The following is a 27,362-nucleotide window of genomic DNA, read 5'->3' on the forward strand; positions in this document are numbered from 1 at the left end:
GCGATTGGAGAGACTCGCTTGAGTGACAGTAAACGTTACCAATCGTTGATGGAGCAAGGCTGACTGGGCGTGTTCTAATTACCACTTTTATTTTGTGGTCCTGTAATTTCCACTTTTCCCACTTCATCGTGCGACATCGTTAAGTAAGTTTCTCTACCTGGCTATTCCATTTAGCATGACGTCCTTCAGGTTAATCCGTGACGTCCAGAGTGACGGGATTTTGCCGTTTTTGAGGTGCATTTCATTGGGGACATTCACATTTTCTTTTCATGTACCATGGACACTCATAAATTCCATACCTTGACACCTGTGGACAGGCCTGCAACAGGCAGAAATCAATAGCTCATTGACCTGAAACCCTTTCTTTAACATGTTCAGAACTGGAATTGTTGATTGTTACAGTAGCAGCATTTTAATCTTTTTGAAGAACCTTCACATTTTCTCTAATGGGTATCTATCCATCCACTTTCAGCTCCTTTTGTAAATGGGTTGCTCATCTACACATGTTCAACAACGCTTGACAATTTTTCTGTTACTGATAAACTCACTCATACAAGTGGCAACTTACTGTGGTTTTAATTTCCATTTTTCTGAGATTAGCTGATGTTAAAGGGTAACCATTTGCATACCCCGCCAAATTTGGCCAGTTTATATTTTATACCGTACACATAAACCCATATAGAAATTTCCCTCAGAAGGGTAATATCTATGGTATTCTTTTTTATAATATATACCTTAAAATTTGTTCATCGTTCAAAGTAACATAGTTTCATAGCATTTTCATTCAAATATATTGGAACATATTTACATCACCTCCATTTCTCTTGTTCGTACTACTTTTCTCTTGCCAAGGTTCTGTTACTCTTTCTAAACCATTTCCTTTCATTTTCAGCAGTTAAAAGCACTTGCTACACTTTGAGATGACAAACCCAGTATCCATGCTGGGCAGCTCACAACCTCCTATAATTGCATTTTCAGAGGATTCAGTGCTATCTTCTGTTCTTCATGGATACACACACACACACACACACACACACACACACACACACACACACACAAATGTGTGTGTTCCATATATTCACACAGAACACACAAATTAAAATAAAACCAAGTTTCCACTTCTAACTTGTTTTTCTGAGCCTGGCTGACTTTTCTTTTTTATAAAGATGTCAGATTCCAGTGTTTCTGTAAGACATGTTTACGTCCTTTGTCCATTTTCAGCTTTCATGTAGGCAAGATGTCTTGCCTAATTTTAGAAATAATTTAAAAATGATTTAATTGTATGTGTATGTACATGCATAAACCTGTGGAAGTCAGAAGAGGCATCAGACTTACAAATGGTTGTAGACTGCCATGTAGGAGCTGGAAAAATGTTCATTTTTATAAAGTGAAATAATTATGTGTTTGACTGAAAGAGTGTAAGACAGGAGTAAGGGTATGTTTGGTTTCAGTTCTACATGAGTAAAGTTAAGCATTCATCTGGGGCTCACAGTCACAGGTGTTTGTTAGTCACGCCTTCACCAGCAACATCTCAAGCTCGGGACGTCAGAGGGAACTCCCCTGCCGCTGACCCCTGTCTTTCTCTAGTCTGAAGACGGTGTTCCTAGTTGTGGTGGTTTGAATAGGTCCCACAAACACGCATGTGTGAATACTTGCCCCATAGGGAGAAGCACTATTGTGGCCTTGTTGGAGGAAGTGTGTCACTGTGGAGGTGGACTTTGAGGTCTGCTTCGCTTAAGGAGGCGTAGTGTGGCACAGTCTCCTTCTGCTGCCTGTGGAGCAAGATGTAGAACTGTCACCTCTGCCTCCAGCATCATGACTGCCTGCATGCCACCATGTTTCCTGCCATGATGATGGGCTACATGGTCTAAATGGACTAAGTCTGTGAAACTGTAAGCTAGCCTCAATGAAATGTTTGCCTCTAGAAGAGTTGCCGTGGTCATGGTATCTTTTCACAGTAATAGAATCCCTAACTAAGGCACTAGTCAATGAAGATGTGGTTCTGTAGAACTTCCCCGCAGGTGACAGTTGTTTCAGTGTGGAACAGGCCACTTCTGCTGTCTGAGCCTGGAGAAGAGTCAGGCACAGTCCTTGCAGGCTTTTGGGATGCACTTAAAACTCTGGGTGCCTTGCTTGGATTATCAGGTCAGCATGGAGCCCCTATGCAATTAGCTATACCCAAGCCTGAGAAATGCTCAGAATGCATCTGTGTTTCACGGTCACTTCAAATAGGTCTGCATGCTAAACAGCCGGCATGACCCTCAACCATCTTAGTCATTCATGAAATTGTGATACAAAACATAGCCTTAAAAGATGGGGCCACTTCTCTGAGGGGGGCGGACAGTGAATGTGCTAATTCAAACAACAGTTTCTTATGGATTATCTGAGGTAGAAAGTTGTATTCCACCTGAGATACAGTTCTTTAAGTGTTGAGCAGCAAAGGTTAAAGTCAGAGAATGTTTGCCTTTGCAGAGATTTGATCAGCAATGAGTTTAAGTCAGTATCGTCCTCCCGACCACATGAATCAGGAAAGCTGGGGAAGACAAAATGACATCGGAAATGAGCAGGAGCATTTGTGTCCTTCCATGCTCTTCTGGAAAAGTGAGTCTAAGATAGTCTCTCAATGCGTTTCTGTTTTGTTTGTCTCTTTCATGTGTGTGGTGTGCATGTATGTGTATATGCATGTTTGAGTCTGTGTGGGTGTGTGTGTCTGTGATGGAGGCCTTTACCATCTGAACAGTCTTGCTGGCCCCCACAGTATGTTTTGATAATTTATACTTAAAATCATTATTTACAGAATAAGATTTAGCTCTATTATATTTGTAAATGTTTCATAATTACTTTCCATTAATTAATTTCTCTCCTCTTTTTGTCTTCTATGTTTTGCTTTAATTTTTTTCTTTTTGCATATCAGTTATACTTATTTTTAAAGCTCTAGAACATGTTCTTGAGCATCATTAAAAAAAAAACTTAGGCCACTTAAAAAATACCATTGTACCACCACTTTTTATGTACATGAGCGAATATGCATTCCACTTCATCCAGCATTAGCTAGAACATGAGCTATCAGAAAGCACTAATAATAAATTGTGTATTTTCACATTCTCCATGTATATTTTATTCTGTCATATGGACTGCATGAGAAAACATTTATTTCTGTGTAACTTGATGATAATTTAAGAGAGGAAATGTCCAAACATTATGAATGTTTAAAACCACAAATCATGATCAGGTCTCTTTTGAGAAGAAAGTTAATTTTCATTGATTTCAGATGTTTGATTTGAGATTCAGATGTTTGCCTAACACAAATGTAAGTTTTGAGAGATAAAATTTGATAAATACCGCCCAAGATACTGAGCTGGAGTACCGTGACTGTTACATATTAGAAAGCAGGACCCAGACTTCTTACTAAACACTAACCCCTTGTGCGCCCTCCCCATAGTCCCCACACTTAGGAAGCGGAGGCAGAAAAAATGAGTTCAGGGTCATTCCGGACTACGTACTGATTTTGAGGCCACAAAGCTACTTTTGAGATCTTGTCTTTAAAATGAGAAACAAGGGCCCAGAGAGATGGCTCAGTGGCCAAGAACACTAGCTGCTCTTCGAAAGGGCTGATGTTTGATTTGCAGCACTCACATGGCGGCTCACCACCATTTGTAACTTCAGCTCCAGGAACTGATGCTTTCTGACAAACCCCTCCCTCAATCCCCTGCTCCGGGTACTCAAGATCAATTGTGCACTGACACATGTGGAGGCCAAACACCCATAGCATATGAAATAAGATAAATCAAAGAAAAACTCAAACCAAGAACAATCCTTCGTTATAGGATGAGGCCACATTTCTCATAGATTGATTTGAGTAAAATTTTAATTAGGAAGGAACTTAAATACTTCACTGAAAAACGGATGGACAGTATCCAATATACATACACACAAAGGCAAATCCCTGAGGCAGGAGACAAAGAACCATGAAAAAACATCATGTTGTAGAGCTTGTGAGAGAGACAATGACATTGGCAGTGACAGTGGCTGTTCCTGAAGCATGTAAAGCCCAAAGGGCACATTTGAGAATTGTGGTGAAGATATTTATTACTAATGTAGGAAAGTCACTTTCGTGATCAGTAGAAGACATCCAGTGGAAATCCAGCCATAGTACTTTATTCACAGTGAAGCAGAGGATCTGGCTAAGGAGAGCAATTCTGTTCCACATGGGGCCTTCCCAGCCACTCAGTGGAAAGAATACAACTGAGATTTCTGCCATAGCTCAGAGCCTGGAGTGAGGGAGTCGAACAGCCCCAGCTGGCTGGCCATTTCCTGTGTGTAAATTCAGGTTCTGCAAACAGAGATGAGAAGAAGAGTGAATGACTGTCTAGGCCATGCTCTAGTACAAGACTGGGTAATTAGAAATCACGTCAGCATATGGTTGAACACCAACCACCGAACAGCTTCATCAGCTGAATATAGATAGGTCTCTGGTGTCAGACTCTCTTTTCTTTTCTTCCCTTTCTTTCTTCCTTGTCTTTCTGTCTCAAGAATATATCTAGGTATACTTACTACACTTGATTTGAGCCATTCAGTTTTGTTATTTCTTAGAACATTCTGACACCCGCTGTTTAATTTTTTAAAATTCTAACTATTTATGTTAGGTGGATCTCTGTGAGTTCAAGGCCAGCCTGGTCTACTGACGTGAGCCCAGGACAGCCAAGACTATACAAAGAAACACTGTCTTGAAAGAAAAAAAAAAAGAATTCAATCTATAGCAAAAAAAAATTTTAAAAATTTAAATATGGTGAAAATACCTGAACAGATATTTATCAACACACACACACATGTGCAGTGGATGCAGGAAACATTCATAAAATCACTAGAGGGACATGTTTTAACATTGTTTTTTTTTTTTTTTTTTTTTTTTTTTTTCAAATGTAAAGCCTGCAATGCTTTCTCCCTTTCCTTCACTGGACTGATTGCCCCTTCACTGTGAAAGGTATTGTTGATATATATTTGATATAATTTCACTTGACTGTGTTTGCTTGCTTGCCTGTGATTTGGTGTCATACCTCCCAAATCAGGTCCAGCCCCAAACCATGGAGTCCTCCTGGATATTTTCTTTTAATATGTTTACAATTTGGAGTCTTATATTTAATACTACATTTCATTTAGGCTGATTTTTGGATGTTGGGGGGGAGGTAAGTATTCAATTTTATTTTTCTCCATGTGGACACCCTTTCCCTCCAACATTGTTGTGAAGAGACCATTTCTACTGTAGCGAATGATTTTAGCTACAGCTGTTCTATATCATGAGACACTATGATGTAAAGCTGTTCTAGCTAAAGCCACGTAGCGCTTTAAAGAGTGAGCCCAGAAACGAGTGTAGGCACTTCCAGCCAAGAGCGGAAGTGGCAGGAATGAGGCTGGTACCCAGGCCTTGGCCCGTGTCAGTCAAAACAAAACAAATCCTGTTGGTCTGTCAGGTGTGAGTGGAGACCTCCCACTCCTCACGTTTCAGAGATGTACAGTGAGAAAACAGGCCCAGCTCATGAGACCAGCCTCTGCATTCAAGCCAGAGGTTCACGCAGTGACCACATGCTCCCAGGGTGCCTCCTGTCTGGACACTTCAGAGAAGCACAGTGGCCTGACCTTGGCCTGAGAGGCTGGGCAGCGGCTCTGCTCGATGCAGTGCCTAAGAGCCACACCCGTGCAGGAGCGCCACCTCCAAGACAGAAACCCAGACTTGCTGGATGTGAGCAGATTTCAGCTGGGTCTTATGAGGATCGCCTCATCAGTGACTCCACACCTAACATCTGTGCCCAGTTTGCAAACCAACAGTAGAACTGCCTGACCGGAATGAACGTCTGAGAACACCTGTCCAGTGGACCTCAGGTCCGGCCAGTAGTTCAGGTTCTTTCTTACCCAACCACAGAGCAAAGGCAGCACTGTAGCGAGCTAGAGAGATCACGCACGATTTGGCTGTCCCATATCATTTCCGCTCAGCCCTTCCAGAATTGGATATACATGTAACATGATAGAACAAAACCCTAAATGAAAAAAAAAAAAAAACAAACAAAAAACAAAAACAAAAACAAAACAAAACTAACAAAGCTCCAGTAATGGCCCCCAAAGAAATGGAAGTTGGTGACATTTCCAACTTTTCCAAGACTGAGAAAGGATTCTGGCCATTTTCATAAAACAGATCTATGAGTTTCAAAAACGCATACACATCCTTCAGAGGGTGTAACTTCAGCTCCAGACACCTTCAGCCAAGTACAGAGTGGAGCAAAGCAAGCCACGGTATTTTCTGCCTTCCCAGGTCGTGTGAAAGTTGTACTGAAATGCCATCATGATCTGTCTTGTACGTGGTATAAAAAATACTCACACTGTAATCAAGCTATTTCAGTGCTGAAATGTGGTTGTCATCTGATACGGGGAGAGAGGACATCAGTGGACTTTCCCAATGCCAGCCTGCCACAAACCTTCAAAATTTAAAAGATATAATACCTGCAAAATACAATAGAGTGAGGTCTGCTTCATTTTGTAAAGATGAAGGCAAGACATTTGACAGAGAAACTGAAATAGTAAAAAGAACTAGATGAGACATCAGAGACGGGTTCAGTCACCAGCCTGAAATCTAACAGACAATGCCAAACACAAGCTCAGTCAGTCAGCAGGAAGCTCCAGAGAGCTAATTGTCCGCCATGACAGGATTGTCAGCAAAGCTCTGAAAGATCCTGGGTGACTGATTTAGCCTTAGAAGAGACATTCATGAGTACTGGCTAGGTGGGGTTTTGTTGTTTAAATTTTGAACTTTCAGTTTGCATTGTTCCAGTATTAGTCACAAAAATTCGAAACACATTAACTTATTCAGAGAGAAAAAATAAAAACTCCAGAAAACAATTCTGTGTAAATAAATACAATTTTGTGGTTTTTAAAAAACATTTAATTCAATACAATTATGGAAACTACCAGACTTTATGCTATTGTATGGAGTTGGGATCTATATTCCACCAGCCAGTGAGCCAATATTGGGTAGCTGATGATTGAGGAAGATGTGTGGGAGATCTGAGGAATGCTTCAAGACAACTGAAGTGTTATAAAAGGCATTAACAGCTAAAAATGACATTTCAAGTTAATATCCAACATCTAACCAACATCTAACTTTAAGCCTGTTCAACAGGAAGGAGTGAATTCATGTGTGGTACTGCAACATACAAATTAATTTTTAAAAGGTGCGGTAACATTATGGTAATATGATGTATGAATTTAGTGTAGGTTTTTTTTTTTTAAACATTTGGGTCTGAAAGTTTGAGAGCAAGTTTCATGCACATGACTTCATGAATGAATCTGACAAACTTGACAGCTAAGCTTTACGTTTTCAGTCCTTGTTCTTAGCCATCCCTTGTATCTCTGTAGTAGTGGCTTTCCTGTGGGTCATTTGTCTGGGATGTGACATCTGCATAAGATGTTCCTGAAGGTGGCTGGTATCATCTGCTAGGGCATGAAGAATTTCAACTTCTGAATTGGCTTTGCTATAGCCATACTTTTCTGTGTGTTTTAATGGACACTGATTTTGAGCAGGCAAAAGTCAACATGGACATTCTAAATAAAATCAACGAAGTCACTAACTGATGTCTGCACTCCCTTTTTGGAAGTTTTAGGAATAGATTTGACATCACTGTGTTATCCCAGCACCGGAACTGTGTAGATGGCTTTTCTGTAGATAGCTAGCGTGCATTCCCCATGCTCCATGCATAGTCAAAGTGCCACGTAAGAAAGTGATGTGAGGAGGGGCGACACAGAGGCATTAGTGCCCGAGATAATGAGCTGGGGCTTTGGGATGTCAGAAAACTTTTTGTAAATGAAGTGTTTGGACAATTGTCACGGGACTCATTAAGCTAACAGGGTGACAACCTCGTGGGGCAGATTTGCAGAGCTCCTTGGTTAGGCTGGTGAGTTAGATCCATAAGCAGATTTCTAATGAAAGTTGGGATCTTTGGGGAAATTAAGAAACTAGAGAGTGAGTGTCACCCTAGAGCTGAAAAAAAAAAAAAAAAAATCAGTGTCCCAGAGCTTCTCCGGGAGGAGTGCGCCAAGAAAGGGAAGCCCCAGCGAATCTGCTGTCTTTGTACGGCTTGAGCTAGAGCAAGCGGGCAGAACTCTGCTGCCTCAGCTGGGGTTCTCTGTTCGCCTTGCCCTCAGTCAGCCTCATCACATATCATGAAAGTAAAGGACTAGGAGTTCACCCTTAGAAGAATGGATTTGATTGGGAAATCTCTCCTTTAAAAGATCTGAATAGGGACTGTATCTCATGGGTGGCTCCCATGCGAAGGCTTTGTTGTTGACATTGGTCGTTAGTCAGATTTCAAAAGCATGTACTGTTGGGGGCATAACCTCGTTTCCTCATGCCTCCTTTCAGCACATCCTCTGCCCTCATCCTTAACTTGCTGCCACGATGGCTCAGTGCTGAAAGTGCGCAGAGGGGGCAGGAAAACTTTATTACATCGTCAGCTTTGACAATGACATACAATCAGATCTTAAAAACATAATTCCCCATCTATCCATCAAAAAACAAACAAACAAACAAAAAAACAATGAAGTAAAATAAATAAGCCATACTTCTGTTTTAGGGCTTTTGTAACAAGCATATCTAAAAGAATAAAAGAAATTAAAACTAAGGTACTTAGAAATAAGAAATTAAAGGACAAGACAAAAGCTTGTAAGAGACTGAAGAAGCAAAAGGGCTAAGTATATAGAAAAGAAGAGATCTAATCATTTAAGGAATATACATTTTTTTTCCTAGACAGGATTTCTCTGTGTAGCCTTGGCTGTCTTAGACTTGCTTTGTAGGCCAGGCTGGCTTTGAACTCACAGAAATCTACCTGCCTCTACCCCCCAAGTGCTGAGATTAGAGGTGTGCCACTTTACCTGGTAAGGTAAAAATATTTTAAGATAAAAAAACAAACACGCAAAGAGAATACCAGAAATTGTACTAAAATCAAGAGATAAGCTGTGTTTTCTCAGGTGTTGGTTTGGTTTGTCTACATATTACAGCTTTTAGCGAGATTGTGTTTGGGTGAGAACAGGACCTCTGAAGTACCGAGTTGTCAGTGATGCTTGGTGAAGAAGTTTCTGTAAGACCCCAGGGAATCCTGATGTGTTCTGTTCATCGTAAGACTTTGAAAAAGTTTGTCACTGACCAGCTTTGCCTGTTTTTGAATTTGCCACAGCTAGTCACTCCCTATCGACTTGCTCATTTCTAGGGAAGCCGGCTCAGTTAGACTTTCTATTACTGCGAATAGACGCCATGACCACGGCAGCTCTTATAAGGAAACATTTCATTGGGGCTGGTTCACAGGTCAGAGGTTTAGTCCCTTATTGTCATGGTGGGCAGCATGGTGGCACCCAGGCACACGTGGAACTGGAAAGGTAGCTGAGAGCTCTATATCTAGATCTACAGGCAGCAGGAAGAGAGTGAGACATCGGGCTTGGCTTGAGCATCTGACACCTCAGGCCCACCCTCCGTAACATACTTCCTCCAACAAGGCCACACCTCTTGACAGTGCCACTCCCTGTGAATATATGGGGGGCCACCAGAGAAGCTGTTTTGGGTCAGATAGTCTTACTTATTTTTTCAGTTGTTCTTGGGGTCATTTTCAGTTATTTTGGAATGACTTTGTCTATCTGGGGAAGAAAACCTGCAATACAATTTTTTTGAATTAACCTTTATTATAATGTATAAATTAATGGGATTTACTAGTATTTTCATATGTGTATCTGTTATGAATTGGTCCAGTCTATACATCCCTCTACTACCCTTGATGCCTTTACCATTCCCTCTTAGCATCCTTCCTAGATGGTAGAAGTCCCTCTGAATTTATTTGTTCTCTTTCATTCCACACTTCCCATTCTAGATATACATACTCCACTGTGTACTTCTGGAAGACTGTCTTATTCTTTTCCATAAGTATGTGAGAATGTGTGGAGGGTCTTGCTGTGTCTGGTTTGTTTCACCCAAGCATGTTCTGAAAACTTATGAGTTACTTTGCAAAACAGTGAAACTAACATACTGCATCTTCTAAAAAAAAAAAAAAAAAATCAAACATTAAATGTTACAAAAAGCTCTTAAACAGGGGGGAATGCTCCTGACCCTGGATTTTACAATGGATTCCTAAATATGACACAGAATAAGCTGAGTCACAGCATTATAAAAAACAGTCAAGTTATTACATTGTTACATTGTTATGATACAGTGTTATAGTCCACCTCATTGACAAAGTGTATCAAGGAGGATGGTCAGTGGAGTAAATGGTTTATCAAGCAGCCCAAGCAACTGGAGTTAAATATTTACAGAGCCTACGTATGAAAGTGCTCTGGAGTCTGAATATATAAATGTATCTCTCGAATCCAAAATAAAAGTACTACAATTTGAAAAAAGGCGAGGAATAGGGATTTGGTATCATAGAGTAGGATGCTCCAGATGGTCCTTGCTTCCACAAAATGGTCCATTCAGCGGCTCTCAGGCTCAGACCTTCTGTGAGGTTCCAGAAAACAGAGGCTGCCATCCAAGGTTCCATGAGAACCTCATGAATGCATACTGGCCCAGTGCCCACCCCATGCAGCACCACATGGTGTGAAGGAGGAGCAGAGCCTCAGGTTCTCCCTGCAGTGAGGAAGACAAGAGTGGAGTTTCAGCTTTTGTGGGGACTCTCTGGATGGGAGTGCACACATCACGGGTCTGGAGGACACTAGGACTGAAAGAGCTATGTGGTGTGACTCTGAGCCGCAGGACTCCAGGTCCAGGGGACAGGAATTAGGCAGCACATGATGAAGATCTTCATGGAGGAACTGGCAAAATTTGTTCTCACTATATGGACTCTGAAAGCTCATAGAGGATGCATTAGTTTCCCGAGCAAAGCTGGACTGGTCAGGAAGAGTGTGAAGAAAGGTTGCTTAGTGAATTTTCGGATGTCTGGATCCCGTGTAAGCTCACAGGAAATATAAAGAGACATCCGGAATACCGGAGGCAGAAGATTCAGACGCAGTTAAGACCCACCATCCAACAGGAAGGAGACAGTATATGCTCTGCTTGACCACATTGTTGGTGTATGATGCAGAAGCACACAGCGTGGGAGGGCTGGAGGACAGAAGCCAAGGTAGCAGAGAGGCAGGGGTCAGTCACGGCTGGGCCCAACACGACTCTGCAGCCACAGATGTGATTTCACCTGCAGCCGCAAGGTTTGACAGCGCGGGGGGAGTTTAAGTGTGAGTGCGGCCATACCAAACCAGCATCGCTCTGAGTGTAGTTGGAGTATGAAGCTTTGTAGGGCTGGGGGCATCTTATAAGATGCAGAGCAAGAAGAGAAGAATTGTTTGCTTGCTTGCTTCCTTTTTTTTTTTTTTAAACATTGTCCATTTCAGAGGACAATGTCCTCTTGTCCATTTGTTTCTATCTTTAAAAACTGTCACCAATGTTTTAACCCATAGAACTGCATTGAGAAGAATGCGTCACAAGCTGGAAGCTTTAATTCTTTTGTTTGTGTGCACATGTGTGTGTCTGTGTGGGTGTTAAGTATGTCCATGCCGCCTCTGTGTACATGTCTGCAGGGGCCAGGAGACAGCAGCAGATCGGCAGGAGCTAGGATCGCAGCAGTTGTGAACTGCCTGAAGCTGGTGCTGGGAATTTAGCTCAGGTTTCCCAGAAAGCTGCAAGCACTCTTAACCGCTGAGCACTCTCTCCAGAGAGAAAGTGGAGACAGTAAGGAGACTTGCCTGAGGCCAGTGCAGATTTAGACTCGGCAAGAGATGGCTCACAATTCCATTTGATGCTTTTCTTTTTTTCCGCTGTGGCATTGTCTATTTTTTTTTCATTTTTTCCATAAATTAATTTAGTCACTTTACAGCCTGATCGAAGCCCCCTTCCCTCCTCTCCACCCAGTCCTACCCTCACGCCCCCTTGCTCCATTTTCCCTCCTCTGCTCCTCAGAGAAGGGAAGGCACTTCCACGGGTACCAACCCACCCTGGCACCTCAAGTCGCAGCCGGGCTCAGTGCATCCTCTCCCACTGAGGCCAGACAAGGCAGCCCAGCTAGGGGAAAGAGATCCAAAGGCAGGCTTCAGAGTCAGAGGCAGCTCTCACTCCAGTTGTTCGGGGACCGGAATAAAGAAAAAGCTGCACATCTGATATATATGCTTAGGGGCATAGGTGGTGAGCCTCCATGGGTAGTTTACTCTGTTGGTCTTCTTGTGGTGCCCTTGACCCCTCTACCTCCCTCAATCCTTCCTCCCACTCTTCTACAAACCCCCCAAGCTTGGCCTATTGTTTGGCTGTGGGTCTCTGCATTTGTTTCCATCAGCTGCTGGATGAAGCGTCTCAGAAGACAGTTATGCTAGGCTCCTGCCTGCAAGCATGACAGAGTATCATTAATAGTGTCATGTGTAGTCTCTCTTCAATGGAGTGGGGCTCAAGTTGAACCAGTCATTGATTTGCCATTCCCTCAATCTCCACACTATCTGTCCCTATACTTCTTGTAGGCAAGACAGATTTTGGGTGGAAGGTTTTGCGGGTGGTTTGGTGTCCCCCTCCCTCCACAGGCCGTCCCACCTGCCTATAGGAGGTAGCAACGTCAGGCTCTGTAACAACCCCACCCCCACCCCCAGCTAGGGTCACTCCCATAGACTTTCAGGAGCCTCCCCTGGCCCAGAGATGCCCCCTCCTCACCAATTTCTGTTCTTAGTCCTCCACCCTCAGCCCCACCCTTGCTCTCTGTACACCTGGTCCCCACTGCTGTTAGCCTCCCCACATCCTCTCCCACCCAGTTCCCTCTGCACCTTTATCTACCTCAGATATCCATTTTATTTCCCCTTCTGAGTGAGATGCAATTATTCTCCCTTGGGCCTTTCTTGTGACTTAGCTTCTTTGGGTCTGTGGATTGTAGTACGGTTGTCCTGTATTGTATGGCTAATATCCACCTATAAGTGAGTATATACTATGCATGTCTTTCTGGCTCTGGGTTACCTCACTCAAGATGATATTTTCTAGTTCCACCCATTTGCCTACAAATTGCATGACGTCTTTGTTTTTAATGGCTGAGTAGTAGTCCATTGTGTAGTAGTAGTAGTAGTCCAAACTACCATAGTTTCTTTATCCACTCTTTGGTCGAGGGACATCTATGCTATTTCCAGCTTCTAGATATTACAAATAAAGCTGCTATGAACGTAGTTGAGCAAGGGCCCTTGTCGTATGGTGGGGCATCTTCCAGCTATATTCTCAGGAGTGGTAGAGCTGGCTCTTGAGTTAGAACTGTTATTCCCAATTTTCTAAGAAACCGCCAGATTAATTTCCAAAGTAGTTGAACAAGGTTGCACTTCCACCATTAGTGGAGGAGGGTTCCCTTTACTGCACATCTTCTCTAGTATGAACTGTCACCTGCCTTTTTGATTTCAAGCATCCTGATGGGTATAAGATGGAATCTCAGAGTCATTTTGATTTGCATTTCTCTAATGGATAAGGACATTGAACATTTCTTTAAGTGCTTCTCAGCCATTAGAGATTCATCAATTGAGAATTTTCTGTTTAGCTCTGTACTCCATTTTAATTGGGTTATTTGGTTTGTTGGTTTTTAGTTTCTTGAGTTCATTATGTATTTAGGACATTAGCCCTCTGTTAGATGTAGGGTGAAAATCTTTTCCCATTCTGTAGGCTGCTGTTTGTCCTATTGACAGTGTCCTTCTCCTTGCAGAAGGTTTTCAGTTTCATGAGGTCCCATTTATTAATTGTTGATCTTAGAGCCTGTACTGTTGGTGTTCTGTTCAAAAAGTGGTCTCCTGTGCCAGTGTGTTCAAGTCTATTTCCCATTTTCTCTTCTATTAGGTTTAGTTTATCCAGTTTTATATTAAGACCTTCGATCCACTTGGAATTGAGTGTTGTGCTGGGTGATAAATAGGGATCTATGTGCATTCTTCTACATATAGACATCTAGTTAGACTGGCACTATTTGTTGAAGATGCTTTTTTTCTTTTTTTTTTTTTTTGTTGTATGGTTTTTGTCAATTACTGTCCTGATAAAACCCCCTTTTCTCTCTGTATTGCTTCCTGAGTAGCTGTCCTTTCCTTTCTCTTCTCTGTGAGAGCTGGGCAGATCCCATTTTGTCAAATCTTCTCTGATTCACCACTTTTCCTGCCATTCAGACATCACTTTCAAACAATCACTACAAACTATCTTTACCTCCATTGTTTGGTATTAAAGGGCTGTACCACCACGCCTGGATCCATGCTTTCCTTTACCTGAACTTGCTCTATGCCGGGCTGGCCTTGAGCACAGATTTCCTTGCCTCTGTCTTCTTTATTAAAGGGGGATTTGTGTTCCAGCCAGATCACACAGGCCTAGAAGGCCTTTGGATGTGATCTCTTGCCAGAGCAGCCATGTTCTAAATTAAAATTCCTCTACACAGCTCATGGAATTTCATAGGGAACAGTAACTCCATCAGAAACTGGAATAGGACCATTCCAGTGATAAAGAATCTGACTTTATTTGGCTTCTGTCCTGAGCACCCAAAGAGGTTGATAGATAATGGACTCATTTGTTTGGCAGGGGACATTTCAAGGTCAGGCTGGTGTTCAGGCTGCAATAGAAAGTCAGCATCATTGTAGAGAAGCCTTCAGCATCGGGAGAAAGGGAAAGGGAAAAGTGTCCCAAGTGGAAAACCTAATTCAGTGGAGGAGGCACCATCTTGTGAAAATCCAAATAATTTAAAAGAAAAAGCCTAAGCCAAAGGGTTCCCGGTCCTCAAAAGCAACTTCATAGGTGAAAGTGTTTCTCTAGGGTTAGCGCATAGACGCTGGTTCAAGGGTTGAGCTACCTCTTGAGCTGGAAGCAGAACTTTGTAGTGCTGTGGGTCTGTCTGTACTACTGTCTGTGTGTACTAGCTCTGAAGACAAAGATGCAAGATGGAGGGGTCATGAGAATGGCTGAGGCCAGGCACTATATGTGTCCATGCCCACAAAGATTCCTCAGTCCTGTTCTAGGTAAATATAATAGTGTTTTACCATTGTCTTGTTTTCAAAACTGCAGGAAACTTGGGGTTTTTACCATGACTTCTGTACTCTCTCCTCCCTACCGAGCTCCTTCAAATATTTCTCCTTCCCACTGATGGGATGTATCTGCTAATCTGTATCAGGAATCCCAGGTAAGACCAAAGCCACTTCTGTCCCACTCAGAGGACACAGCAGCTGTGCTTTCCACAAACTTCGCCCTTTCCCAAGCACTTTGCACTTTTGCCTTTTCTAAGGGAAATGCCCACGCTGCCCCCTCCGGCTGCCCAGACTGTGGTACAGCACCCAGACTGCAGCCAGGGCCTTCATCAGCCCCCACACCTGCACTCCTTCCTTCCAGCTGACATGGAGGTGATCAGGAGGCCCTCAGCCAAATAGTGGTACAGTCAAGGGCATCGGGAATGCAGGACAAGAGTGGGAGCCTTGGCGCTCCTGTTCAGCCACCTGTGACCAGTGTCTTCGCTGGAAATGCTGAAGAACCAGGAAACCATGCTCAGAGCAGCAGACACTTCCATGGGTGTAACGTGCTCTACTAAACCTAATCAGCAGGCTGCACAGTTGGCATCAGTGAGTCTTGGGAGGGGGTCATGTTTGCCACACACTTGAGCTCTCTCACAACTGAGTCCACAGGCAGCTCTGGCCCAGGGCTAGGCTGCAAGGCTGATGTCTGAGGGAGATCACAGATGCTTGCTTTGGTTTTACCATTTTCTAATTGTCCAGGGAGGGCTCATCATCAGATACTGAGCATCTCTGCAGGCAGAGGAGGATGACAGCATGTTCCTGTACTCACACAACCCCAGAGGGGAGGGGGGAAACAGTAGTGGATAAATAAGTATGAAGTCAAGGTCTCTAGGAACAGGGATTTATAGAAACCTAGAACTCAATTCATTTCACATTGAGTGTGTTCCTCAATAGAGGACATTTGATCAACAGTGTTGGTGGAATGGTTTTTCAAGTTAAAAAAAAAGGCTCTTAAGAAAAATAATGGTATCACTACTAAAGAAAGTGTGTATGAGAGGTGAATCAGCAAAAGAAAGAAAATGAGACCCAGAAAATAGAAAATGTGTTAACAAGTAAAAATTTAAAAATCTCTATCCTTTAACACACTGAAATGTTCATAAGAGTTGATTTGCTTCAATACATAAAAAATAAATACATAGGCCTGCTTCTCACTTGACTTCATGGAGAATTTAAAAGCAAGAGAACTTTGGCAGATGTGCCCCCTTTCTCCCCTCCCCGATAGCTCCCTTCCCCTCTCTTTCCCTCTCCCTCTCCTGCTCCTTAGTTCTTTGAAATGCCATTTAGATAAGCTACTGCTTTAGCTTTCTGATAAAAGCCATGCCTCTGTGGACAACGTGGACCTGCATACCCATGTTCTGAGCCTGCCTGTTATTTCTGTCTCCTCCTTTAGCCGTGTGCGGCACTGCATCTGAACACAATTTGAGCAGGCATGTCCAATCACACAAGAGCGACCCACTTCATCCTCAGGGGCTTCTCAGATGCCCCCGGCTGAGATTGCTGGTCATCCCATTTTTCTTGCCTGTTTACACGTTTGGCCTCCCGGGGAACAGCTCCATCATCACAGCTGTGATGACACACAGCAGGCTCCACTCCCCCATGTACTCCTTCCTCAAGAATCTCTCTTTCCTGGACATGTGCTACACCTCGGCCACTATCCCCCAGGCGGTGGTGATCTCCTTCACAGGGTCAGGGCTCATCTCCCATCTCGAGGTGTAGCCCAGCTGTACATATTTATCACACTCTCTGCTAGCGAATGCTTTCTGCTCACTGCCATGGCTTATGGCCGTTGCCTGGCCATCCTCAGACCACTGCTCTACGGAACCATCATGAGCCAGAAATGTTGCTCTGAGCTGGTGCTCACTGCCTGGGTGAGTGGGGCCACCTACTCGGCCTTCCACACTTTCAACACCTTCTCCCTCCCCTACTGTTGAATGTTGTTGAACACTTCTTCTGTGACATCCCTCCTGTCATGAGACTGTCCTGTGCCGATTACCACCTCAATGAGAAAGTGGGCTTCGCTGTCAGCAGCTGTATTGTCATGAGCTCCTTCGCGCTCACTGTCCTCTCCTATGTCGGCATCGTGTCCACGGTCCTTCGCATCCCCTCGGTGGATGGCAGGTGGAAGGCCTTTTCTACCTGCTCCTCTCACCTGACCACGGTCATCTTGTTTTATGGAACTGGAAGCTTCATGTACCTGAGGCCTGCCTCTCGGTACTCCCCGACCCAGGGTCGCCTGGCGTCTGTTTTCTACTCCGTCCTCACACCTTCTTTGAATCCACTTGTCTATTGTCTGAGGAGCAAAGGTATGAAGTTTGTTCTACAGAAACTTTATTGTGGAAGAAAGTATTGAGTCCTACAAGACTGCAGTGTCTGGCTCATGTTTTCTGTTTTTTTTTTTTTTTTTTTTTTTAACTGTACTCATTACAGGAGACATCCATCTCAGGTCTTTGTCATCAGCCTGGTGTAAAGGCCACTAATTTGAATTTTCATTTTTTTTTCTTTTTTCAAGACAGGGTTTCTCTGTGTCTCTTTGGCTGTCCTGGACTTGCTTTGTAGACCTTGAATTCTTGAACTCACAGAGATCCACTTGCCTCTCCCTCCCGAGTGCTGGGATCACAGGTGTATGCCACTGCCTCTGGCAAATTTTCAATTTTTTTTTAACTTACTTTTCCTGGATATTCCATAAGAAATACATATTATCATTCTAGCTGTTCCTTCCCCTTTAATGTCAAATTGTTGTACTCTTCCAGTCATTTGGACCATCCTCTGATTTTGCTCCATGCTGATGAATTTTAAGCATTCCCCAAATCCTTTACTTGTATCTAAATAGCCATCTTCACCCCCACACCCCCAACCCCATGCCCTAAACGTCTCACTGTGCTCTTAGTTAACATCTCTTCTTTGTCTGGGATTTCTTTCCGACCTTCCAGGCAGTCCAAGCACCAGCCCTGCTAGGGTAATAATAGTTCAGGCCAAAGGGTGCTTATTCATGTGCGATCTTATAAATTATCAGCAAGCAACTATGTGGCTTTGACTTGGCTTGTTTCTTCTTGCTCTTAGGAATACAGTGAAGACTCCAAGACACTGAGCCTTGCCTGGGACACAGGGGCCAGGCAAGGGTCACATTAACAAGTCATAAAGGTACTGTTTTGATCTAGTTAAACCAGCATGGTGCAATCATCCGAATGCTTTTAGGGACTATATAAATGATGTAAACAAACAAAACTGCACACACTCCGGGAATGCAGAGGGCGATGATAGAGCTCACCCTAGGTAGCTTAGATATAAACAAGTACGTTTAATGAAGTAAGCTTGCAGTAGAACATCAACAGACAGGGACTCTACTGTTTGGCAAGCTTCTGAAAGGCGACTTCGTGTGAGCACACATAAATGTTGGGTAGAAAGGTTCTGCAGACAACAAGAAGCAAAGAACCCTGCCCACCAAGGAGAAAAAGCAGTTAATTGTGAAGTCATTGATAGATGTGGCGATTTGGGGATTGGAAGCAATGGCCACACACCTAATACCGTATCACCCATTAAACATCCTGGGTCATGAATGAATGAAAGAGCACAAGCTTTCAGCATCTGTGCTTAGCTGCTGACTAGAGCCAGGGGTGCCTTCTCTCCCTACCGTAGGCTACTTATGGTTATAGAAAAAAGAAATCATGCTATAGGTGTGTAAGGGTTGAACACAGAAATAGAAGAAAAGATGGTGGTTGCCAGGGGAGGAGTCAGAGGACAGTTGCCTAAAGGATGAGTTTTGGAGCTGGGTTTCCCAGCATACAGGACAATGGCTAAGACAGGAGAGCTTTAAGATAGGCATCTTATCACAGTGAAAAAATGAAAGTTGTTTGATCTGGTGGGGAAGGCCTATAATCCCCACAGCTCTGCAGGCTGAGGCAGGAGGATTGCAAGTTCAGCCTCTGCCTGGGCAACTTAGCCAGGTCCTGCCTTCAAATAAAAAGGGAAGACTGCTCAGCGGTGGAGCAGCTTCCTGGCAGGCAGACACTCTGAGTTCAACCCTGGTGTTGTAGAACTAATAAATAAAATCATAAAGACCTCAGATTACTTACGGACAGAGTAGTGGTCCTGTCTGTCTCCTTGCACTGGTCAGATTATATTACTCTCTCTGTGTGTCTCTGACTCCTCCAACCCCTAGTCTCTCTCTCTCTCTCTCTCTCTCTCTCTCTCTCTCTCTGTGTGTGTGTGTGTGTGTGTGTGTGATTCTGTGTGTTTTATAGGTTTGTTTTGTTTTGGTCCCTTAAATACAAACTGTCTTTAGGAAGTGACCAGCCACGCTGAGGCCCACTCTTCATTCTTTTTCTTCCTGGGTGGCCCAAGGAACAGCAGCCCTTTGCTAGCAGCACACAAGGGTGGCTCTAGACCCAGGTGCTGAGTTGGGGTCTGAGGACATTGATGGAGGCTTAATCAGAACTGGAAGGAGTGGAGTGGACAGAAGTGGGGGTGGGGGAGGGGAATATGTGTGTGTTGGGGGTGAGAACGGCCAGGGAGGCTGTGGAACCTGGGCGCTGTTGCCTAGAGACAGAAAGGACTCTGTGGCCTGAACACAAGGGGAACGCCATTGCCTGGAGACTGTAGAAGGCAAGCTTTCTCCTGGCAAGGGAAGGTCAGATAGCCTGACTGCTCAGAACAGGAGCAAGCTATGGCAGGACACACGGGGCAGAGGGTGATTCATGATGAGGTTCATCAGCACCAGATCTTGCAGGAACTAATCCTCAAAGAGCTGCGAACACAGAAGCTGTACACGAAGTATCATGTGAATCCCCTGAGCAAGGGTAAGCAGGCCCAGAGGGTTTGGAGGTGTGGGAGAACAAGCATCCTCTGTCTCTAGCCATCTCTTTAGAGTAAACACTTTGGGCTTTGAGGGTATTTCTCCCCACGTCACCCCAGACACGTAGATGCATTAATATGTGTCCAGAATTGATGATTTGGGGGAGGGAGGGGATAGTTGGCTTCTTAAATAATTGTGCAGAGTTTTTATGCCTGGTTTTTGTTAGCAATGCTTGCTTTTGTCCAGAAAGAATTTGCTAATATACTGGTGACGGCAAAGAGAGTGGCACAAAGGCCTATTTTAGGGGTTTGGGTGTGGCTAGGACGAAAACAGCTAATAAGGTCTGAGACAAAGAGCACTGGTTCCTATCACCTTGCTCATCTCTATCGCTCTTCACCAGGCGTCTCCCCTTGAGCATCCTCCTTTTGATGTTTCTGGCTTCACCAGGCTGTTCTCACACAGTGGACCCTTTCTCCTTCATTCAGGACTCACATACACCTCCTGGGGCCACTCACACACGCCCATGCCATCACCCCTATGCACACAGCTTGCTCTCAGGTTCTCCCTCACATGTTATCCCATGTGTGGGTGCTGCCAGGCACCACACACAGAGGGAAGGCTCAGAGAGCAGAGAGAACATTTTTTTCTGGCTCACAGCCTGTCTGCAGGGCTTCCCATCAATATCAGGAATTGAGGTCCTTTTATCAGTGGCCTTCTGTGTGTTCATCCCTGTCTGGGCCTGGGGAATTGGCCTTCAGGCGTCCTTGCTTCTCTGCCAATCAGCACTGGCCCAAAGAATGTTTTTCCATGCTGCAAACCTGAAGCCAATCTCCACATGGGACACCTGTATCTCTGTGTCCTCACTGACTGTTAGCTGTGCTTCGTTTTGGTCTTTTCACATCAAGTAGGCACTTTCTGCTATGGTACTAGAGTGACATGCTTGCTGCACAGTTCCTGGCATATGCCAGACTCCTTAGTGAGTGCTAAACAAGGACCTGGTCAAGGGTGAGACTTAGAACAGGCTGTCACCTGCTAATATGAATTGTGATGCTTGTTTTTCTCTAGTTCACCCAATCACCAGGAAGCCCATGTCTTGGCATGATAACTTGGAGGAGCCTGCAGATGGTAAGTACTGGGCTTGAGAACACCAAGATTCAGGCCCAGAGGAGCAGGCACGCTGTGGACACCTCTCAGGGTTCTTCCCACCTTGGGGCAAGTATGGGGTCCTCTGAAACGGGATTTATCCAAGGTCATAGGAGACTGAGTTGTTTAGCCACAATGCCAGGTTATTAAGCATACAACAAATAAAGCCAATGATAATGTTCCCAATGTACTAACCATCCATCATCCAATACCTGAAGTCATATGAACAGGTTTCAAATTTCAGTCCCACCACCTACTGAGCAAGTGACTTTGGGTAGTGCTTTGTCGCTGTGTAAAACACCAGGAGCAAAAGCAATTTGGGTTTATATCATCTTACATTTCCAGCTCTCGTCCCCAGTCGGGGCAGGAACCCAAGCAGGAGCTTGAAGCAGAAGTCCTGGGAGAAGGCTGCCTGCTGGCTTGGATTCTGGCTCACTTGCTCACGAGCTTGTGCTCAGCTAGCTTTCCTATACAGCCCAGGACCCCCACGGACATGCCCGCTGCCCATCTGATCGAGGCAATTCCTCCGTCCAGGCTTTCCTCTCAGATGGATCCTAGGCTGTGTCAAATTGACACTTAAAGCTGACTAGGACAACTAGTTAGTCCTCATTTTTTTTTTTTTTTTTTTTAAATCTTTCTGAAACAATTTCTATGGTTGTCATGGGGTCTAGGAAAAATACCACAAATGCTTAGGATGGGATGTGGTATTATGTGGTGCTCAGTAAATGTTAGCCATTCTTTTTATAATTACCCTGTGAGAGTTCATAGAATCGGGCTAGGAGGAGAGCCTCTTTATGAAGGAGAAGGAAGTAGGCTTGTACATACCCAGAAAGGAGTTAGGGAATGAAATGAGTGAGCCTACATCACATACTGGTGCCTTAATCAGGCTGTGGCATTGTGGGAGGAGTTCTCCGAGACTCCAGGCAGAGGAGCTTTCCAGGGGGAAGCCTGTGCAAGAACATTCATAGTTTGTGAAAGGCACAGAAAGTAGAGGCATCAGCATTGTTTGAGAACTCTGTGTAGTAGGCTCTTGTCCTTGCTGCCCACAATGGGATTTCCATCTATCTTGTCCCGAAAGGGCTAAATTAATAGAACTAACTCTACGTTGTTTTCAGACTCCATCCAAGGTTAGCTTGTCCCTGGAGTACCTTGGTTCCCACTCTTAAGATCTAAGGAAAAAAACCACAGAATGTGCTCAGCAGCTTGCAGCTAGACATAGCGACTGAGGCAGACCGATAAAGACGGGGTCAGTTAAGAAAACATAAGTTGTTTCCAGGGTCACAGTGTTCCTCTTGGGAAGCTGTTCCTCTTTGTGGTTTGGCCAGGTACTGTCAACCAACTAGGTCAAAGTGCATTTTATTCCTTTACCCTTTGTCCAATCATGTAACACCTACGCTTGGAGGTCCCTGCTAGTAATTGGTTTTTCCCTTTAAAAACCCTGTCTCCCCACACCTCGGGGTCTCTTTCCCAACCTGTCAGAAAGGATTGAGACCCAGGCTTGAGCTTGTAATGAAAGATTCTCCTGTGTTTGCATTGGACTCGTGTTCCTGGTGGTCTCTTGGGGGTCTCGTGACCAAGGCTTAACAGTCCCAGGGTTCTTCTCTGCCCCACATGCAGAGTCCCCCTTGTCTCACTAGTAGAATGACATTTTTGGTTACTAAGCTGCTTTGCGACTCCTTTTCTTTGTCTTGAAATGGAGGTATTGCAGTACCTGCTCCTTTCTCTAAAGTATGGGTCACTCTTTGGGAGGTTTATGTATATGCCGGATTACTGTGTGCTTTATTCTCTATCCTACTCACAAGTCACAGGATAATGGGGCTCAGTTGGTCTTGCCCAAGGTTCTGCCCCCAGGACCCAAAATCCAGCTTGACAAAATAGTTGAAAGATGAGCAGAGAACCAGATTCCTACATATTGGGGCCTGGGCCAGCCTGTGAGGCCATTGCTTCTTCTCATAACAGGGGAACACATTTTGGTCCAAGACTCTGACTTAAACAAAAACCTAATTAAACATTTTTTTGAAATTATAATACAATTGCATCATTTCCTCGTTTGCCTTTCCTCCCTCTACTGTCTCCCATGTGTCCCCTCGTTGTTTATTTTTCTCAAATCCTTAAGCTTTTCCTTAATTGTCGCTACACACACACACACCCTGCTCAGTTTGTGTACTGTTACTTGTATTATATAAGTTCAGGGCTGCTTGCTTGATATTGGATAACCAATTGGCATGCTCTTCCCTGGGGTAGACTATGTCTCCTGCTCTCAGCATGCCTTATTTGCCTGTATTTCTTTGTCTAGGGATGAGGTTTCATGAACTTCACCCTTCCATGTGGGCATGTCTATTGGTGTTGCCATTTTTCAGCTCTTGTTTAGATAGCCGTGTTGGTGAGACTTCACGGGTGTAGTTTCTCTGGCATTTCTAGGACACATAAACTCATAGCAAACTTCCAATTTTTCTGGCTCCTACAATCTTTCCACCACCACCCCCCCGACTCCCCATCCAACCACTTCTTCAATGATCTCAGGGGAGCTTTAGGTGCAGGAATTGTGTTGTAGATGTATCGACTGGGAGTGACCATTACACACTTTCTTGTTCTCTGCCGCTTGAGCAGTTGTGTTTTTCTGTAATGGTCTCCCTTGGTTGCAAAGAAGAAATTACTTTGACGAGGGGTAATGACTATGCTTATCTGTGGGTATTTACAATGCAGTTAGGGCTTATGCTGCATTAGTAAGGTGGTGGTTTGTAGGATCTCCTCCACGGGTCAAGACTTCACCATCCCTGGGCAGTTGGCCAGGTGTCCAGTAACAGGCATGATTTTCCTCTTGTTGAGCAAGCCTGAAGACCAAATAGAAAGCTGTTGGTTACCACCAAGGTGTGAATGGGACTACTGCATCCTCAGGTTTATCACGCCATACTGGCTGTTGTTCTGGCTTCTGATTCCTTTTTAACTGTGTCTCATCTTCCAGTCAAGTTCTTGAATGTCATTCACCATGCTGCACATGGTCCAAGGATGAAATATTCAGAGACACAGACTGAAGCCCAAGAAATTGGATGGAATCCCCGTCCCTTGGTGAGCATGGCATCTTCACATAGTGGTACCAGTGAGCATAGCAGCAATGCCAGTGGTGGCCAAGAGGACAGGCTGGGGAGGCAATTTCACCTGGATTTGAATTCTGGGTTACATTACTAAACCCTGGTCTGCTCCCTCCCTGGCAGACTTCTCTCTGATCCTGTTTTCTCCTTTTCAGATCAATCCAGACCGCCAGGACAAGAGGCTGAACCACTTCAAGGTCTACCAGGACATCACTCTGTACAAGGCTAAACTGTGGAGGCTGGGGGAGGAGAATTACATGAAGTAGCTTTCTCTTGGTGTAGAGTAAGACTACACAAGGAATTCCTATGGTGTATGTTGTCCAGAAAAATAAATGTTGTGTTTGTTAAATATTACATAAGACATATTTCACAGATCATGTGAGTCAGGAAGGGTCTGACAGAAAAATGATTCAGGAGGCCTTGCAGCATCATATAGGCAGGGGGAAAAGGAGGGCCCAAAGAGCAGAAAGTGAGGTAAAGAAACAACCTAATTGGCTACAACCCACGTCCATCTTATTTGTAGGGGATTGAAGGGTTGACCAGTGGTGATGGGCTTGAAGGTAAGATACTTATTGTGAGAGGAGGTCTGAAGCAAAACAAAACAAAAGTGGACAAACAACAAAATGTTAGACAATCTGCCACACACCTTTAATCCCATCACTATCTATAGAGACAGACAGAGATAGAGAGGCAGAGAGTGTTGCACATTAACGTATGTTGAAGGTCATTACTTTGTCCTAGTTTCATTTCTGTTGTCACAATAAATAAACTGACAAAACGCTGCATAGTGGAGGAAGGGTTCACTTGGATTACAGTCCCGCCAGTTCAGGGAAGTCAAGGCAGGAACTCAAGCTGCTAGTCACATCTCATCCTCAGTCAGGAGCAAAGAGGCATGTTGCTGTAAGTGTTACAGCTCTTCTTCAGCAGGGGAAGGTTTGGTTTCCTCAATGCAAGTGTAACAGCCCTGCTCCAAGAGGTATCCTGGCATTCAGAATCTAAAGAGTCACACCACAAAACAAACCTCACACAAGAGATCTAATGGGAGGGAAAACCCCAGGAGGTGGCTACTTCTGCTTGGGAAGAGGCAGCAGGGAACTGAGCAGAAGGTGGGTTTATACAGGGTTTCTTGGAGGTGGGGGTTGGGGGGAGCTTTTCAGGGTGGCCTGAGATTAGAGGGATTCTGTGGCCTGATCTTGAAGCTCAGGGATTGGTGTTTTTTTGTTTTTTTTTTTTTTTTTTTTTTCCTCTTGGCCCTGGTTTCAGACTTGGACTCAGGGTGTTTTTCCTTGGCTCTTTTGTCTTACGCATGCATCTATGCTGCCTGCTTGCTGCTCAGTTTGGTTGTGAAATGGTGCTGCCCCCAACCTTAACAATCAATACAGTCCCCACAGACATGCCAACAGACCAACCTGATGCAGACAATTCCTCATTCAGACTCTTTTCAGGCGGTTCTAGGTTGTGTCAAGTTGACAGCCAAAGTAGCTGGCTCACTGCACACAGAGAACCGCCAGCAACTGGTGAATGGAACTTTGCAAAGCAAATAGAGGAACTAACTGAAGAGCTTGCCCATGTAATGAAAGAAAATCTGTGTCATCTGTAGGCCTGACAGGGGGGTCAGTATCTAGCATATACCAGTAACTCAGAAGATTAAGAAAGAAAGCAAACAATCCAGTCAGCAAATAGCCAAGCAGAAACAGATAGTTCTCAAAAGAGGGAACAAAATAGCCAATAACACATGAAAACTGTTCAACCTCAGTAGCCACCAGTGAAATGCAAAACAGAACTACACAGGAATTCCATCTTGAATGATCACGTTCAAGAAACAAAAGCAAATGCCGGTGAGGGTGTGGAGAGAAGGGAACCTTTGCTCCCTGCTGGTGGAGTATACAGTCTGGCCATTATGGAAATCAAGATGGTGATTACTAAAAAAACACTACAAACACACTTACTGCCCAAAGGTCTCCTGCGGCATGTCTTACTATAGATAAACCTCACAGTCCAGTCCGTCATCAGAGGAATGGAGAGGAGAAATGCAGTTTATGTACACAATGGAGCCCTTTTCAGGCATAAAGTAAATGAAGTTACGTAGTTTTCAGGAAAAATGAGTAAAACTGGAAATAATCATACTGAGTTAAACCAGTCCCACAAAGACAAATAGTGTATGTTTTTCTCCTATGAAGGTCCTAGGTTTTACAGAGACATAAAATTATGTAAGAGTGAAATGTTCAGGAAAACAAGGGTGACCGCTGATGGGGGGAGAGGTGAATAAGGGCAGGGTAGGGAACATGGAGGGGTGTTTACTTAAAGCACAGTGTGTGCTTGAATAAAAATACCCTTGTGTAACACAATACCATGTGAATGGATGACTACAATGAAGCTTTCTTCTTCTATTCTGATTATTTTGAGATAGAGTCCTGTTGTGTAGCTGGGGCTGGCCTGGGACTTGTGTAGGCCTTGAACTCACAGAGATCCATCTGCCTCCATCCCCTGAAGATGGGCTAGAGGAAGTGATACCAGGGAACGAATGGGAATCAGAAAGTAATGACGGAGGTTCCACCTGAGGAGCTCTGCTGTACAGTAAGAAAGGGAGTTGAGGAAGGGTTGGCAAGACAGCTCACCTTGCAGATGAAGGTGTTTATCTATGTGCGCTTCCTGCTTCAGTCCAGGGCTGGGCCTGCAGGGCATCCCAGAACACTTGGTATCTCTCTACAGGACGTGGCCTTTAGCATTGAGCAGCCTGAGGCAGACAAATCAGGAGTTCAAGCTCAAAACAACAAAGCAAAGCAAGAAACAATAACAAAAAGAAAGGAGAAAAATTAAAGCGCTTTGCCCTAATAAGCTGTCTTCATTTTCATAGTGATGGTTAACATCAAACTTGACTAAGGAAGCAGTCATCAGTAAAAGGAGAAATCAGAGCCAAAAAGGAAACAAATGCACTCTAAAAGGAATTACCAAATGAATGGCTAGTACGATTGCAAGTTTATTATTTAATTTATGACAAGTTAAAAAGTTCCTATTGCGTTCAGGTTGAGGCTACACTGACCTACTAAATGTAACCTAATGATAAGGCAGAAACTTTGTACTGCAGTTATCATTTGATCGAAGTGTACATGTGTCGCATGAAGCACTGAATTAACATCACAAATGGTCTGAGCTGCATCTGAGTCCTGGATTCATGTTCCCGGTTGGTCCAGAATCACAGCAGGACCTATAGAGCTGGGTCACATCATGTCTTCTGGCTCAGGTTCTGCAGGCTCTGCTTGATTTCC

At 44.1% G+C, this 27,362-nt stretch overlaps 1 protein-coding gene, 1 long non-coding RNA gene and 1 pseudogene across 3 annotated transcripts; 2 read left to right on the forward strand and 1 right to left on the reverse strand.

The window, feature by feature from the left end:
* Positions 1 to 102: 102 nt before the first annotated feature.
* Cfap144 (cilia and flagella associated protein 144) lies at positions 103 to 24,866 on the forward strand. 2 transcript variants are annotated; one of them, XM_055593957.1, is made up of 5 exons: positions 103 to 143; positions 2,473 to 2,601; positions 20,924 to 20,983; positions 23,967 to 24,070; positions 24,249 to 24,866. In XM_055593957.1, exons 2-5 carry the CDS (start codon positions 2,487 to 2,489, stop codon positions 24,357 to 24,359), a joined length of 390 nt encoding a protein of 129 aa, XP_055449932.1. In that variant the 5' UTR covers positions 103 to 143; positions 2,473 to 2,486; the 3' UTR covers positions 24,360 to 24,866. The 2 variants fall into 2 exon arrangements, with proteins under 2 accessions (XP_055449932.1, XP_055449930.1); XM_055593955.1 differs by lacking the exons at positions 103 to 143; positions 2,473 to 2,601 and adding an exon at positions 19,616 to 19,862.
* LOC129666725 (uncharacterized) lies at positions 4,291 to 26,833 on the reverse strand. Its single transcript, XR_008718648.1, has 3 exons — positions 26,712 to 26,833; positions 6,374 to 6,495; positions 4,291 to 4,333 (listed from the first exon to the last, which is right to left on the reverse strand). It is a non-coding gene; the product is annotated as an uncharacterized LOC129666725 (long non-coding RNA).
* LOC129666723 (olfactory receptor 5V1-like) lies at positions 16,300 to 17,433 on the forward strand (annotated as a pseudogene).
* Positions 26,834 to 27,362: the final 529 nt, after the last annotated feature.

This window comes from Psammomys obesus, unplaced genomic scaffold, assembly GCF_907164565.1.
Source record: "Psammomys obesus unplaced genomic scaffold, mPsaObe1.curated_primary_1811, whole genome shotgun sequence".
In the NCBI taxonomy this organism is placed as follows: domain Eukaryota; kingdom Metazoa; phylum Chordata; class Mammalia; order Rodentia; family Muridae; genus Psammomys; species Psammomys obesus.

Excerpts from the sequence above, each read along its gene's own strand:
- Cfap144 (XM_055593955.1), top strand. The coding sequence starts at position 19,730 with ATGGCAGGACACACGGGGCAGAGGGTGATTCATGATGAGGTTCATCAG. Across the intron at positions 19,863-20,923 it reads TGTGAATCCCCTGAGCAAGG|TTCACCCAATCACCAGGAAG; the intron begins GTAAGCAGGCCC and ends GTTTTTCTCTAG. Across the intron at positions 20,984-23,966 it reads CTTGGAGGAGCCTGCAGATG|TCAAGTTCTTGAATGTCATT; the intron begins GTAAGTACTGGG and ends CTCATCTTCCAG.